The sequence below is a fragment of the Paralichthys olivaceus genome, chromosome 11 (assembly GCF_024713975.1).
Source record: "Paralichthys olivaceus isolate ysfri-2021 chromosome 11, ASM2471397v2, whole genome shotgun sequence".
NCBI lineage: Eukaryota > Metazoa > Chordata > Actinopteri > Pleuronectiformes > Paralichthyidae > Paralichthys > Paralichthys olivaceus.
The window spans coordinates 23,972,088-23,987,691 of record NC_091103.1 but is presented as its reverse complement, the minus strand read 5'-3'; the positions used below and the strand labels follow the sequence as shown (position 1 = coordinate 23,987,691).

Genomic DNA, 15,604 nt, shown 5'->3' with positions numbered 1-15,604 from the left:
ACTCCAGATTGACTCTAGCTGTGATTGTGAATGGTTGTGTGTATGTCAGCCTGTGATGGACTGACGACTTGGGGGCATCCCACCTCTTCCTCATCGGGATTAGCTATCACCTATATATGGTCCATAAAAAAGGAATATATTCTATAACAGTTATAGCTTTTGTTAAGGAAGCAAAAACTGCTGAATCTGCTGTTGAGATGTAGTCAGGGTGAAACTGACTCTTTATGTCTAAATTACTTATTACGTCTGAACTTACTTATTAACAACAGGCTTTTAAACAACTTTTTCTTAAAACTAAGGAGCAGTGAAAGACTAACTACAGGGAGTTTGTAAATACTGTCCTTACTTTTTTCCATGTCCATTTTATGTTAATGCTTTATACTTCAACCTGACAGGAAGGACAAGATGAGAGTAACAGTAAATAAAATCATTGAGTTGTGCTTCTTCCATGAACTAGTCACTACATATGAGAGAAATCTCTCAGAGGGAGGATGTTGATATAAACTGTGCATCTACTGAGAACTATGTAAACAGCAAAAGGCCAGTAAACTGTTTACCCCAAATCTTTGCTCCAGTGATGAGGGAAGTTTAACTTTCACCTCCTGACCTCATTCTTCACCTCAACTCTCAGTTCAAATGTGAGTTTCTAGCGTCACTATGCATTGTTTTGAACTGGAAGAAATGGGAAGAAGAGAGAAAGGAGGACAAGCTGCTGAGAACCATGAGACAATACAGTTAGACACCCTTTTTACATCAGCATTGATTTTTATTTGATCAGAGAGTAATGTCAATACATGTCACAAGTTTGTTCAACAGCAGCAGCGCATTGCCACGGGGCTCTTATGCATTTAAGGTTGTAAAGTATACTAGCGGAGGTTGAGGAATAAATCTTGCAACAAAACTTTTCTCACTCTAGAAAAGGAGATCGCTGTGGAGTAAAGGTTCCACCAATGAGACATTTTTTAATTAGCCTGGTGTTGCTTTGCTTATTTATCAGTTGGATAATGTATCCAAGTTACATATTTAATTAGTTCACACATATACAAATTAACATGTTTTCACTCAGGGTTCTTTCTTACTGTATAATCAATAAAAAATTGGATACTGCCAGTGTATGCGGAGTAATATTTTTTTTAGAAACAGAGTAATTTTTGCATATGGCAGTAAGAGAACAGCTCAAGGTACAAGAGCTGAGGATAGGCAACAGGGTGTCTTCACTCTTTGGATTTAGTTGCTCAAAGTAAATCATGAATTACCGACCTGAGTCAAATTCCCTGAGCATCAAGTCGGCATATTCCTCCTTTCAGAAAGGAATGCATGTGATATATTGTGAAATAACATATGTTGTATACACGACAGGATACAAGGAATAAACTGAATATGACAGGTAACTACAATATTCTTTACCTTGAGAAATGAGTTTATTTCAATATATGTTCTTTTAAAAACTGGTAAGAGAAAGAATGAAATCTCCAAAAAAGATGATTGAAAGATGTTGCACTAATATGTTTTCGTCACTGTCTCTTTTGCAGCTGCTGCAGGACGCTGTCGCTCACTGAGACACCATCTCACCTCATCCCTGCACTGCTCCAGAACAGGACTGAGCATAAGGTTGATTTATTCATTTTTTTTAAGACCTGGCTCCACTAACACGTCTCATAGCTCCTCTCCACTCCCAGATGTTTCAGATACTCTGGGATATTACCAGCTGTTCCTGGCTGTCCCTTGGTCCCGGCTGAGGGGAACGGCCCATTATGCATCTGCTGTAGCCACCCCAAAGTTTTGTAAGTTTTCCATTAAGTCTACAATTAGGTTAAGAGCACATCTTCAGTAGACATACAATTTAAAACTCAAATTTGTACCAGTTTTTGAGTGTCTATAAATCGAAAATAAATGCACAATTGCTTGATTGAAATTTAGGGGACCATTTCCTTAACATGGCGGGGTTTGCTCTTTCGATTCTTGTACTTCTCTTGTTTTCTACTGTGCAGCACCTCTGTCAACTCAGTTTTTTGAATGACTTACTTATTTTTTATTTTTGGCCCATTTTTCACCTCCTTAATGCCCTGGTTTTTGTGAGAATTTTAAATCTTGCGTTTGTTCTTCTGCCTTATCTGGATGACCTCCACAGTCACTTTCTCAGTCTGAACTCGTTTTTTGCCCCCAGATCCCTTTGAATCTTTTGTTGACGATGACATTTTTTCACATTTTTGAGACTCAGCATCTGAGACATTCTTGGACAGCTCATCCTGAGTCTGTCTTGTAGCAGACATAACAGCTGTACCGTTGGATAGCCTGTCAGAGCCGGTGTTGTCGGAAGCTCCGCTCTGTAGGGCAGTGGTGACCACATCAAACATGCTCAGCTTCTGTTCCGGCTCATCATTGGGGAATTTGGGAGAATATATGAACGGGTTTCCAGGATAAGCCAAGCAGGAGCTTCCCCTTCTATGAGATTTACCCTTCATCATTCCAAGGACTTCATATCGGAAGCTGGAGATATCCTGCTTCAGCTCCTGTAATATATTGAGAACCCGAATTAAACAACATAGCAGTGGAAAAACACTGTTTGAGGGACTGCGTAGTACTACCTTGAAATTCTCTTCTGTCAAACCTTCCGCTGTTTTGACATCTCTGATCAACGCAGCCACATATCTCTTCACAAGGTTCCTTAAAACCTCCTGAAAAACACATAGAATTTTAAAGATAAAAATACAGATTTGTTTTCAAAATAGAGTTGGGTGAAAATGTGCCTGCATTTATTTGTTTAAAAAGACAGTAGTACCTGGTATTCATGGTTTGATCTTACATTTTTAGCTGCACGTCTCTGAAAGTAAAGGAAAAAAATGGCATATATTCTTGTTTTCAATGGCAGGATGAGTTTGTCTTTACAAGGCATATAAACGTATTCAGTTTAATATCAGAGAGATTGGTCGGTAAATACATGTATTCGATACAGTGGTGACAATACAGATCAGATCTCTGAAAACTCCTCACCCCCAGTGTTTCGAAGGTGTCAAGCCTTTTCGTGCTCAGTTTCCTGAACAAACATTTCTTTATCCATTTCATCAGATAAAAAACGGACTTTGGACTGGGTATTATGTTAAACGGAGACGGCAAAGTCCCCCCTTCTTCAAAGTAGCTCATCCATAATTTTGTTCTTGCAAATTTCCATTCTATATCTGCATGATCCTGAGAACAGAAGCAAACAAACAATTCATCAGAACCTTTTGCGAAGGAACACAAGACAAATGAATGTGGTGAAACCAGCGGCTACTGCGCTCACAGCTATGTGCTGGTAGGAGTTGTTCATCATTGCAATGAGCATGTTCAGAAGCACGACCAGGGAGATCACGTTGTATGTGCCAAACATGGTGCTGCCCACAAACTCAGTGAATTCATGATCTGGCTTCACATTGGTCACGTAGAGAGAAATCAGGCCAAACACGGACCAAAATAACGACTGCAGCGTCTCGAACAGCCTGAAAAGCAAACAACCATACATCACATTGTGCATCGCTGAAAGAAAATTAGATTTAATATTAATATTGCAGATTTGTCAGGAGCAATTTGTTTAAGGACTTGCGTTGAGAAGGCGTTGTTCTGGTTGGAGCAGCGAATCCCTGTGCAGTTTTTGCCCTCATCTGTTTCGTAGTAAAAGTACAGCTGGTTGAGGCCGTTGGCGAACGCTGCAAGCACCAGGCAGTAGATGAAGAGGAACTTGAGGATGTCCAGAAGCATTCGACCCAGCGAGATCTGTAAGGGCCCCAGATGGGAGTTGGCAGTAAAAAGGCAGATGAGGCGCAGTGAGCTGAAGATGTTGGCAATGGCGAACGACGCCTCTGCCACCAGAGTCGGGTGCCACATTTCCCAGGTGTCTCTGCTTTTTTTCCCACTGTACTGTAAAAAAAATGTTATATTGAGGATGATGCAGGCTACCATGATAATTACAGGTAACAAAGCTTATATTTCTATTTCAAAATACAAGAATACACAGCAATCCCATTTATTTTCATTTTCCTAATTTTGACTGATAAGTTAACAATGTAACTTTGACTTAGCAAGAGCGCCCTCTGCAGTCACTCATGATAATGAGTAATTCTGATTAACTCTGACTTTATAGTCCTGCCCACTAAATTGAAACACAGCTGAATGATGGATATTACCCATGATCTATTTAAATCAATCTGTTTACAGTTATTCATTTAACAAAGTTTCCTCCCTGAATATTGGAGATAAACGCTGTTTTTTAATGACGTCTTTTTTTATCTGATCAGTTCAGCATAACTCTTGACGGCCCTGATTCTGTTAAATGGAGATTTTTTTAAAACATTGTTTAAATAATATTCACAGTGGTGTAGAGAAGACCTTAAGCTGTGACCGTCAGGCAGTTATGCTCCACTTGCAGGATGTCATGCCCGCTCACTAAATAAATGTTCAGGGTAAGGAGTGGGAATTAAAACAGCACCATTCTACTTATTCCAAATTGGCAAACCATCAAACTCATTTTGAAGCTGAAGCAAATTATTTGAAGGTCAAAGTTACATGGTATTGCTTTAAACGGTGTGATCGAAGGATTTGTCTTCTTAATGAAATATAAATGCTGAAATCTTTCATAGACTGTGCAGATCAGAGCTTTTTTTAATTGATAGCTCGACTAATGAATTACTTTCTGACATATACAGTACCTTCACATAGGCAACGATCTTCAGAGAAATGGTTACAAGATACAAGGAGTTCATTATGAAGTCCACGAGGTTCCACCAGTCGTCTATGTAGTCTTTGAAACCATTATCCCACATCTGTTTGATCTCCGTCCATATAAAACCTCAAACAGGAAAACAAAAGTGGTCAACGATTATCAGCGAGCAACAGTAAGGGCCTCTAATTGACTTTCCTCAAATGTGTGTAACGACTCTGTGCAGAGGCACAACAATGCATGCTATCATGAGGACAAGTCGGTTAGTGTTAGTGTACATGTGTTATTGTTACCAAGCACCCAAGGCAGGATCATCCACTCCACAATGGTGGGTGCTGGGCCCTGAAAGTTCCGTTGTGGAGAGGATATGTGCTGCGAGGCCAAGAAGAGCAGGAAGAGGAAGGTCAGGTAGGAGGCCGTGTGACAGATGAACTTGATGAAAGGCCTGCGGATGAATAAGCCATAGCAGCTCTTTGGGGAGATCAGGTAGAAGATGGACAGCAGCGGAAACATGAGGCCGATGAAGATGCACGTGATGAGCTTTGCTGCCCAGTGACGCCTCCTCCAGCCCGGGAACTGATCGTACCACCGAGACGCCAGCAGCTGTTGACAGTTGGGCTGAGCGATAAACTGAGAGGAAGAAAGATAAATGAAGTTAAAGGAGGCATGTGATGCTTTTTCCGTGTGTCCTTCCTCTAGTGTGCTATAGGGTTTTTTTGTGTAAATGTAAAACGTCCGAAAAGTTAAAGTACTACAGAAAACTCTGCACCTGGAGCTCCTGAAATGACTCGTCAGTCATTCGACCTTCGAGCTTTGAATGGGGCGACGTCAAATGTTGCCGAACTGGATTGGGGTTCCATTGAGCCACATTGTGCAGAGCTCCAGCCAATCAAAAAGTGTTAATGTGAAAGCGGAGGCAGTTGGCTAATGTGGTGTGCTTGTTGTCGGGACAATTACATCAAGCGTCAGGCACGCCCATCAGCCATGTAAAATTAGAGTGGAGGCCGACATTTCCTACATGCACTGGAAGGACATGCTTTGACAAAAACAGCTCTCCATTAGACAAATGTAAAATCCATGTTTTTCCCCATAGTCTCAAACTGCTGCAGACATGATGTAACGATAAAATCTAAAAAAAAGGTAATATTGAGGAATGGTTCACCGTTCTTCACCCCAAGCAAGAAGCATTCAAGATGTTAAAAGTGGAAAAAAAACATTAGAGATCCTCTGTTCTGTGATCCCCTGTCAAGAAATGATTGTCAAATCTGTCTCCCATACGCATCTTCTCTGCCCCTTGGGATTTAATATAAACATCTGCTGGACATCTGTGGCTGGTGATGGAAGATCATTTTAGCCTGACCACATTATAGTCAAATGGATCTCTACAAATTGTGGTGATGAGGATGAGGTCATGTAGCAAAGCAGAATCTGATATCTTTAACGTTTCCTTTTTGTGCTCATGAGTCGTTGACATGACTGGAGGCAAAATGGTGGCATCTGGCATGACCAAATTTGGTCTGAGGGCAGCTTCTCGATTACTTGTCACAGCCACAATTAATAGTATTTAATCTATACATCTAAATAAATATTTTCAAAATACTTTTAACTTTCAAGAACGTCATTGTTACAAAAGATTGTGTCATCCTCAAATCAAAGTGTGCCTGTTATAATTATTTACAAAAGAAATATAGAACATTAAAAAAAGTATGCTAAATAATTAAATAATTGAATGACTGTATTTAAGTCATATGATAAATATTATAATTATTGCACAGTATTTAAATGTAACATGATGAAAACCATAAATAAATATTATATAAATAATATAATATTGCTATGCTGCAATCTTTGCAAATGTCATTTTACATGCATACTGTACATAGAAAAACTAATTATTGGTCAATGGTATTTTTACTGTGCTTGATCATTAAATTTGATGATTTGTAATTCCAATTCCAGTCATTAAACCTATTGATCACCTGCACCTAAAGTAAAGGGAACTGGAACAAGACAGAGGTGTGCCACTTTTTTCAAGAACAATATGTACAATTGTAATTGTTTTGGCTTTAAAGCTGGTTTCATTATTTGTCTTTTAGAGGATGAGTTTCACAGAATCACAGTGGTGCACATTGAATCAAAGTTCATGTCCAAGCTGGATGAATACACTCCCAAGCTTCTGAACCTCTTCCAGTCCAAGGGACGAACCATGGGGTTGAGGTTGCAGGCTATCCTACTCAAGGTATCCTTCAATTAGTATAATATTTGCTGATATTGTTGGCCTGTGATTCTCACTACAATAAGAATCTGAAATAATTGCATACGTTTTTAAATAGATAGATAGATAGATAGATAGATAGATAGATAGATAGATAGATACTTTTTTGATCCGGAAGGAAATTCAATAGTTAGCATACACTCAGTGGTCACTTTATTAGATGCAATATTATTCAAGTTAAAATGTTCAGTTTTTGTTGACATTGTCAGAAGAGTGTATATTCAATTATATGTTGGTTATTGAGGTCACAGCTAAGTGGTGCTGAACTGCATTGATCTAAAGGTTGTTTCTAATTCTTCGCAGTCCATGTTTAGATATGTGGGGGTCAAGAGAAAACTCCAAATATAGGATAGTCCAGTACAACATCTTCATTAAAATGACTTCTGCTAAAAAAATATGCAAAAAAACGTATGTACTCTATTAAAACACTTTTATGACAGTTTCAACAAAAACTGAACATTACAGCCATCATAAAAGTAAAACCTCTGACAGGACAATTTGATTGAATTATTAAATTAAATTGAACAGGTGAACTAGTCGTAAGCGGCCACTGAGTATACATTGATTTGAGATGACTGATTCTGTTTCACTTTGTCGATACCAAACCCCTCAACCTGCAATGGTTGTGATTAACAGCCTTTTGAAGCACATGATGCTTATGATTATTAAGAAGGTCTGCTGTGATCGACCACAAATAACGTGCTACATATGTGTGTGTTTACATCTAGAATGTGTATTATCTGGTTCACAGCTAAAATCTGTAAAAGGGGGGAAACAGCTACTCTGTCTCTGCATATGCATACATGGATTCACTTTTTATTGTATTTTGGCATCTGCACATGTTTAAACACAGTTGCACAAATATATGCTTACCTGCTGTTCTTGTTATGCATGGTGATCTGTTGATCCTACTTAAGTAAACTGTGGCACCAAAATGCCTGGTATTGAATGGAATAGACATAGAAAAATGGCAGAAAAGGGACATTCAATATTATTGAATAGATTTAAATTAATAATGATTTAATAATTTAATTGTGATTCATTTAAACTTGAATTAAAATATTTAATTTAGGTACAGATAAATAAGATTAGCAGTGTAATTGTATTGAATTAACCAACAATGTGCTAAAATATGAGTTGATTTTGTTTATTTTATTAAGTGAATCCAAATCATTCATCCAGTAAATATAAATTATTTTTGCTTGGATACTTAGTAAATATAAATCTTTTTTTTGTTTAAATGTAGTTAATTTATTCAATACTTCTTCATCAAAGTTGTAGTACTTAAAATCTACTCACTTGTATTATATGTAACTTTTTTGCCATAATTTCTTTAAGTAACCACTGGTCACATTTCTTAGTGTGTAAGTGCTGGTGGTCTATGCAGTCGATTAAACTGCACCACTTTGATGCATTTTCTTTAGAATGAAATCTCCTTAGAAGAGCCCATCTTGAAGAAGTGTGTTATTTGTCTGGCTGTAAACATTAGTGGACACATGAACAATGGAAATGTGTGCAACTTCTTTCTGGCCACATCTACGCTCTTAGGGAAGGGAAAGGCACTTAACAGCCCCACTTACTTCATAATGTTTCCATTGTGGAGTGTTTTTGACTTGAGTTTAGGGTCCAATTCCAGTGGGATTAGTCTTATATGGACCTAACTATGGGATGTTGTTAAGGATGTTAACTAAGCTGAGATCCATCATGGACCTCACCTCTCGACCCCTACATGACACTGTGGGGTCCCTGAGCAGCTCCTTCAGCTGCAGACTGTTACACCCACGGTGTAAGAAGGAAAGGTTCCGCAGGTCCTTCATCCCGGCTGCTGTCAGGCTCTACAACACCTGCACCACTTGATAATGTAGTAGTTTCCTGTTAATGTCTCTACTCACTACTGCTCACCATGGCTGTATTTTTATTTTTATTTATCCGCATTTACATTTCTAAAATTTCAAATATTTTCAATATTTACATTTACCACTTACAATGTCTGACTTACCTTACCATAGTACTTATATCATGGTCACTTTACATTGCTGTATTTTCTTATTTCATTTTATTTCATTTATGCCTTGCTGTACTATTCATGTCATGGTCACTTACTTTTTGCAATATTATTTATATTATAGTCACTTACTTTTTGCAATATTATTTATATCATGGTCACCTTCTTTTGGAATATTTTTTATATCAATTCAATTCAATTCAATTTTATTTGTATAGCGCCAATTCATAATTTACATTATCTCAAGGCACTTTACATTTAAAGGTCAAGACCTTAAAACAATAGTAACATAGAGAAACCCAACAGTTCCCACAATGAGCAAGCACAGGCGACTGTGGAGAGGAAAAACTCCCTCATTAACAGGGAGAAACCTCTGGCAGAACCAGGCTCAGTGTGGGCGGTCATCTGCCTCGACCGGTTGGGGTGAGGAAAGAAAAGTAAGGGGGGAGGAAAGGAGAGATGGGTGGAAAGCGGGGGAGAGAAGAGAGAGATGAGGTGGAGAGAGAGACCGGTAACAATTTGGCACCATCAAAATCAAGGCTAACCATAACAATAACAATGTATATCATGATAACTTTCTTTGGCAATATTACTTATATAGTTTAAATTACAATACTTTTTACATCATGCCACTATTTTTATCCTCAGTACCCTTTTGCACATTGTCTGTTTGCAGGTCGATTGTTTTCTTTTTTATTGTTTTCTTTTTTACTGTGTAGGTTACAGATATTTCTGTCTGTTTTTTTGTGTTATTGCCTTTTCCATTTTAATTTCTGTAGTGTATACTACACTTTCTCTCTACTGCTGTAACATGTAAATTTCCCCGTTGTGGGATGAATAAAGTATATCTAATATAATCTAATCTAACTGTGTAACTTCTCTCATTCATCTGGTTGTCGTTGGATTTTACAATACTATGAACTATGAATACAATGAACTCACTGAAACACAGTGTTTAGGTTATGTTGTAGCCTGTTGTGCAGGAGACCACAAAACAAATAAAGCAGACCTGGATTTATATGAGGATATTTACATTTGATGTGGTAGACTGAGACCAAAGGCTTCAAATTCAACCCACTTATATGCTTAATGTTTTCATCCTCATTACACATGCGTTCACATGTGTAATCCCAAACTGAATTTTCTTGTGCATCTTATTCTCCTGCAGCCACTGTGTGATCACCACGTGTAATTTTAAATCGCACTACTTCATGATAAATGACAGGAAGTCGTTGTTGCATCCTGGGGCAAAATACTCCCACAGAATATGTTAAAAGACAGTAAAAGGTTCCCTCCCTAATTATAATATTATGAGTTTGTATTTCAGGGAAATGCTCATCACTTATTCCATCATTATCGCCAATTATCTAAATGTCATGGGACCGTCTAAAAGGGCCACTGTAATGCATTTCTAAGAGCCAGCCTGGCAATTACATGTAGCTCTAACCTCCCAGAGGACATCTCCACCCTCTTCAGGCCATTTGCGGCTCATCTTGGTATCGTTCTTCATATCTAGTCCATGTTGCTTCAACACAAGACTGTAAAACTCTGTCCAGGCGGTTTGTGTACCTGTGTTACCAAGACATTGAAGTAGTTTTCTGATCTTGTGTTATAAAAAAAGAGGGTGATGATGGTGAATTAAGAACTTACCTCTTTCTGGCTGTATTTGATTGCCAGCTTCAGTCGTGCCAGATCATTAGTGTTCTCATCCAGCAGGGGATTGATGTCATCTCGGTAGTTGAGGATTATCTCCAACTCTCTAGAGCTCCGGGTTTGGTCCAAGAGGTCTTTTGCAAATTGTTTACACGTATGGGACAGCTCCTCGTACTCTGACTTGAACTCATTCTCCACTGTGCTGAGCTCCTTCAGCTCCCAGCTGAGCTGGAAAGCTGTGAGGAAGGGATCCTCGCTGGAGAGGGCGATGAGGGAGGGGCTGGAGAGGGCCTTGTAGATGTTCAGACGGGAGCGTGAGTGACGCAGGCTGTCCACGTCTGAGCTGGAGACGCACTCCACGCAGTTGCAGCGTACGGCATGCGGCTGAGGGATGGAAACTCCTCGCTGCACGAGCAGTTTGATGATCTGGTAGTTGTTGGTGTGGGCTGCGAGGATGATTGGAGTGATGTCTGGGGTGAAGTCTGAAAACTGCCTGTCCAGCAGGATTGGTGGAACCTGTACGGGAAACCAAGAGAGGAAACAAACAAATTTAAAAAAGAATAAATTCACAGTAAACAATAGCAGCTTTTTAAACCCCTCACAGGGCCTGAACAGTTAGTTTGAAATAGTTTGAATGGATCTAATTTCATCAGTCTTAGGAGTCTGACCATCTTGTATAACAGTAAACACACAGCTAATGGCTTGTGGTTCAGCTGCCCTCAAAATACTTTTCTGGTTGGAGGCAACTATACCCTCTGTTCTTTTTTTCTTCTCCTCACAGAATCAAGACCATTACAGGCAGACCCAGCGGTGTCAAAAATAAAAACAACAAAATTACAGCACATCAAACAGACTTTCATGCAAAAACAAGAGAACTAAACACAACCATACCTTTCATACTGTAACATGTTGGCAGAATTTCAATTCTATCTTATGAACAAGGTCTTAAGATTTGCAGAGTAGGATTAAAGAGCAGTGTATACCAGTCTATTGCAAGGACACAATCCAATCAACATAAATACACTGGTAATAACTTTAAAACAGTGAAGGAAGTAACTGTAAAAGCAAACTTATCTGGAGAGTAATAGTCTGAAAAATGTACATCAATTGCGAAATTTTGAGGTGAATTGACTGATGGGAGACGTCACAGTTGTTTACTGGCTGCTAAACAGGACAGTCAAAAATTATTTATCATTTATCTTGAAAATTAAAGGCAATGGGCACATATTTGCATGTGCATTTCAGCATAAGGAGGATATCACAGCATAAGGAGGATCACATTATATATGAGTAAGATAGTTAAACAGAAAACATCACATAAATGACTTTATACTGACAGTGGGACACTATGGCACCACTGGGAGAAGATCGTGGAAACTCTATACACAGGTTAGAGAATACAAAGTGAACATGTAGTATTGTAGCAACAGTTATCACATGAGGTTCTGTTTCCACTCGTTAAATGGAAACACTGCACAAGGGATGTCTTAATGGTGGAGGCTACCTGTTTGTCCCCTCGCTTCTTGTGGTTGAGCAGCAGCTCCACAGCCCCCAACACCTCTTTGCGGATGGCGTGCAGCAGGGCATCACCCACATACACGTTAAAGCTGAGCAGCAGCTCGATGATCTCCAGGTTCTCGTTTTCGATGGCAATGAGTAAGGCAGTGCGTCCCAGGGGGTCGACGCAGTTGATGTTGATCCTGAAATAAATCTCAGCATCCTCCAGGTCTTCTTTAACGCTGGCGTAGTCCCCCTTCTCGACTGCCACCAAGTAGGCCCTCTCCAGGGCAGAGAGCTCGGACTCGGCCCTCACGATCCGCAGGGGGATGGAGTCCCTGTACGGGGAGTTGTCAGTTTTGCCGTAATACAGCTGTGACATTCTGTTTCCCAGAGTCAGCTTTAGAAATAAAGAGGAAATATGGAAATATGAGGTCATCAGAGAAGTTTCTGACACAGAGGGAAACTGCACTTTGTTGGGATTTGAATTGTCTGTAACTTTAATGATCATGTTAGGGTTCAACAATCTGAGCAATGCAATATGATTTAAAATCTTAAATTAAAATAACTTGCAGTACAACAAAAGTGGATAATGGCTTAATTAAAAACTGTCAAAATGTCAATCAAGCATTATTTGTATTACTATTACTTTGTATACAATGTAACACAAAATGCTTTTCAGAATAAAAATAATAAATACCAATAAATAAATCCCTAACCTCTTCTCCCTCCATCTACAGAGCAAAACAATAACAATAACTGAAGTAAATGATTGAATGATTAGTTTATTGACTGTACGTTGGTACAGAGATTAAAACACTCTTCTTGTTAATGTATATAACAGTTAGTGTTAAATATAATCTGAAACATCCAATCTCCTTATCGCAGGAAATAAAAACACATCAGCAGTTCAGATGACAGCAGTTGATGAATCTTTGTAAGAAGATATAATCGAATACCGACGACAAAAGAAAGAGAAAACTTTACCGTCCTCCTGTTGATTTGTACTTGTGATTTACGCGCAGCAGAAGTGGAGGCTGCTGCAGCCTGGAGGTCGGGTCCTTATCTTCCTCATCGCTGGCGTCTCCTCTCAAGACGCTGTCCTGTCATGTTATCTCCTCTCCTCCCTCCCTCCTTTCTCCCTCGTTCCTCCCTCCGCTCTCTGGTTTACATGTTGTGTGTCAGGTGGACGAGGGGCGATGGAGTCCTGGTGCACAAAGTGCGCGCGTAAAACTCGGATGAACACACGCATCTCCAGCCCCGCAACGAATCTACAGCACATTATCAGGCACAAACTATTTTATTACTTTAAGTTTCACCGTATTTTGTCGGTGAAGACACTTCACTCGTGTGATATCTATCTATCTATAGTTCACTGTGTACATGGTTCACTGTGTACATGGATTATGGACTTTCTCAGCAACAGACCTCAGCGTGTCAGGATGGGAGAACGCACTTCCTCCACTCTCATCCTGAACACAGGAACCCCACAGGGTTGCGTCCTCAGCCCCCTCCTCTTCTCCCTCTTCACCCACGACTGCTACCCCATCCACCCCACAAACACCATCGTCAAGTTTGCCGACGACACCACCATCGTAGGACTGATAAACAACAACGACGAGTCAGCCTACAGAGAGGAGGTCAGACGCCTGACAGACTGGTGCTCCCATAATAACCTGGATCTAAACACAAACAAAACAAAAGAAATAATCGTGGATTTTAGGAAATCCAAGAGAACTGTGCTCCCCACCCTCTCCATTGATGGACAGGAGGTTGAGAGGGTGGAGAGCTTCAAATTCCTTGGAGTCCACATCACAGCCGACCTCACCTGGTCCGTCCACACCTCGAATCAGGTGGGGAAGGCGCGTCAACGCCTTTACTTTCCTCAGGAAGCTGAAGCAAGCCCACCTACCCCGCCCCCTGCTGGTCAACTTCTACAGGGCCACCATAGAGTCCATCCTGACCTGCTGCTGTGCAGTGTGGTTTGCCAGCTGCACCGTCAAGGAAAGGTGGGACCTGCAAAGGGTGGTGAGGGTAGCTGAAAGAATCATAGGGACCACACTACCCCCCCTCGAAGACATCTACACTAGCCGACTCCATAAGAAGGCCATTAACATTAGCACGGACCCCACACACCCCGGACATGCCCTATTCGCCCCCCTCCCCTCTGGTAAGAGATACCGCTCTCTCAAAGCCAGAACCACAAGACTCTTAAACAGCTTTTATCCTCAGGCCGTTAAAGCCATCACCCCACCCCCACCTTCCAAGGACTGTTAACAATCAAACACATACCTACCCCCCTCTCCCATTCTACCCAAGAACTGTAAACAACACACACACACACACACACATGCACACACACTCTCTATCCCATGGGTATTCAATGTGAATCTTTTATTTATAATTCTGGAACTGTAATTCTTGCACAAAATCAATACTTTTGCACTACTACTCAGGTGGACAGTTAGTCAGACTGACTGTCCTACTGTACACTGTACTATTTGCACTGTCATTATTATTATATCTAATAGCTGGGTTTTTATAAAGAAAAGAAAAAAATACTGTACATTTGAATTTTTTTTACTTATTTTACTTCTTGATTATGTCTGATTGCTAAAATCTTTCGATCACTGCTGGAACAAGAAGAGCTGCAAAAATAATTTTCAATGTTGAATGTTGGTGACAATGTTAAACAATGACAATGAAGGATTCTGATTCTGATTCTGATTCTGATATTTATCTATCTATCTATCTATCTATCTATCTATCTATCTATCTATCTATCTATCTATCTATCTATCTATCTATCTATCTATCTATCTATCTGTCTATCTATCTACTGGATTTTCCCGACATCAGATATAGATGCAGGTAAGCAACATGTTCACAATATGATTTTGAGACATTGCAGAAATATTTTCAAATCTGCAACATTTGATCGATTTGTGTTTCAGTTTTGCGTATTTTAAAGTTGCCTAACACAACTGCAGTCCTCTAGGGACAGCAATGTAAGGGCTTCCTTCAACGAAACTATAACTCATTTATGTCTGGTGTGTCATATATTAACTGCAACCACCTGCTGATCAGCTGTCCCTCCTCAGCGCTAAAGGGCAGGACAGATAAGAGTTAGATGTACAAGACCGCTGCACTGCTCTCTCTCCTGTAATTCCTGCTTGAAGTAACAACATGAATCCATGATCTCAGCTTGACTTCAGTGACTTTGTCACTTATTCCCTCTACATTTATGAGGAAAAATGGCTGTAGTGGTTTATGTTGATAGGAGTTGCATTTTAAACCCTATGTCTCTTGTTCTTTGAAGGTCGCAGGAGGGCTGGGGCCAATCCCATCTGACCCTGGGCGAGAGGCGGGGTTACACTGGTCACCAGGGTAAACAGTTCAAGGTTGGTTGGCTGGAAAATTACAAGCAACCGAAGTTGGGTGCTGATTCTCATTGGATCAGATCTGGTGCTATAATTGA

The 15,604-nt window shown here is 40.0% G+C and overlaps 1 protein-coding gene across 1 annotated transcript; it reads right to left on the bottom strand.

Annotated features, from left to right (window-relative positions):
- Window positions 1-742: 742 nt before the first annotated feature.
- LOC109629990 (short transient receptor potential channel 4-like) lies at window positions 743-13,247 on the bottom strand. Its single transcript, XM_020087981.2, has 11 exons — window positions 13,114-13,247; window positions 12,134-12,526; window positions 10,627-11,145; window positions 4,990-5,326; window positions 4,686-4,825; window positions 3,584-3,897; window positions 3,284-3,479; window positions 2,995-3,189; window positions 2,783-2,824; window positions 2,589-2,678; window positions 743-2,513 (listed from the first exon to the last, which is right to left on the bottom strand). Exons 2-11 carry the CDS (start codon window positions 12,506-12,508, stop codon window positions 2,085-2,087), a joined length of 2,637 nt encoding a protein of 878 aa, XP_019943540.2. The 5' UTR covers window positions 12,509-12,526; window positions 13,114-13,247; the 3' UTR covers window positions 743-2,084.
- Between the last annotated feature and the right edge of the window lie 2,357 nt (window positions 13,248-15,604).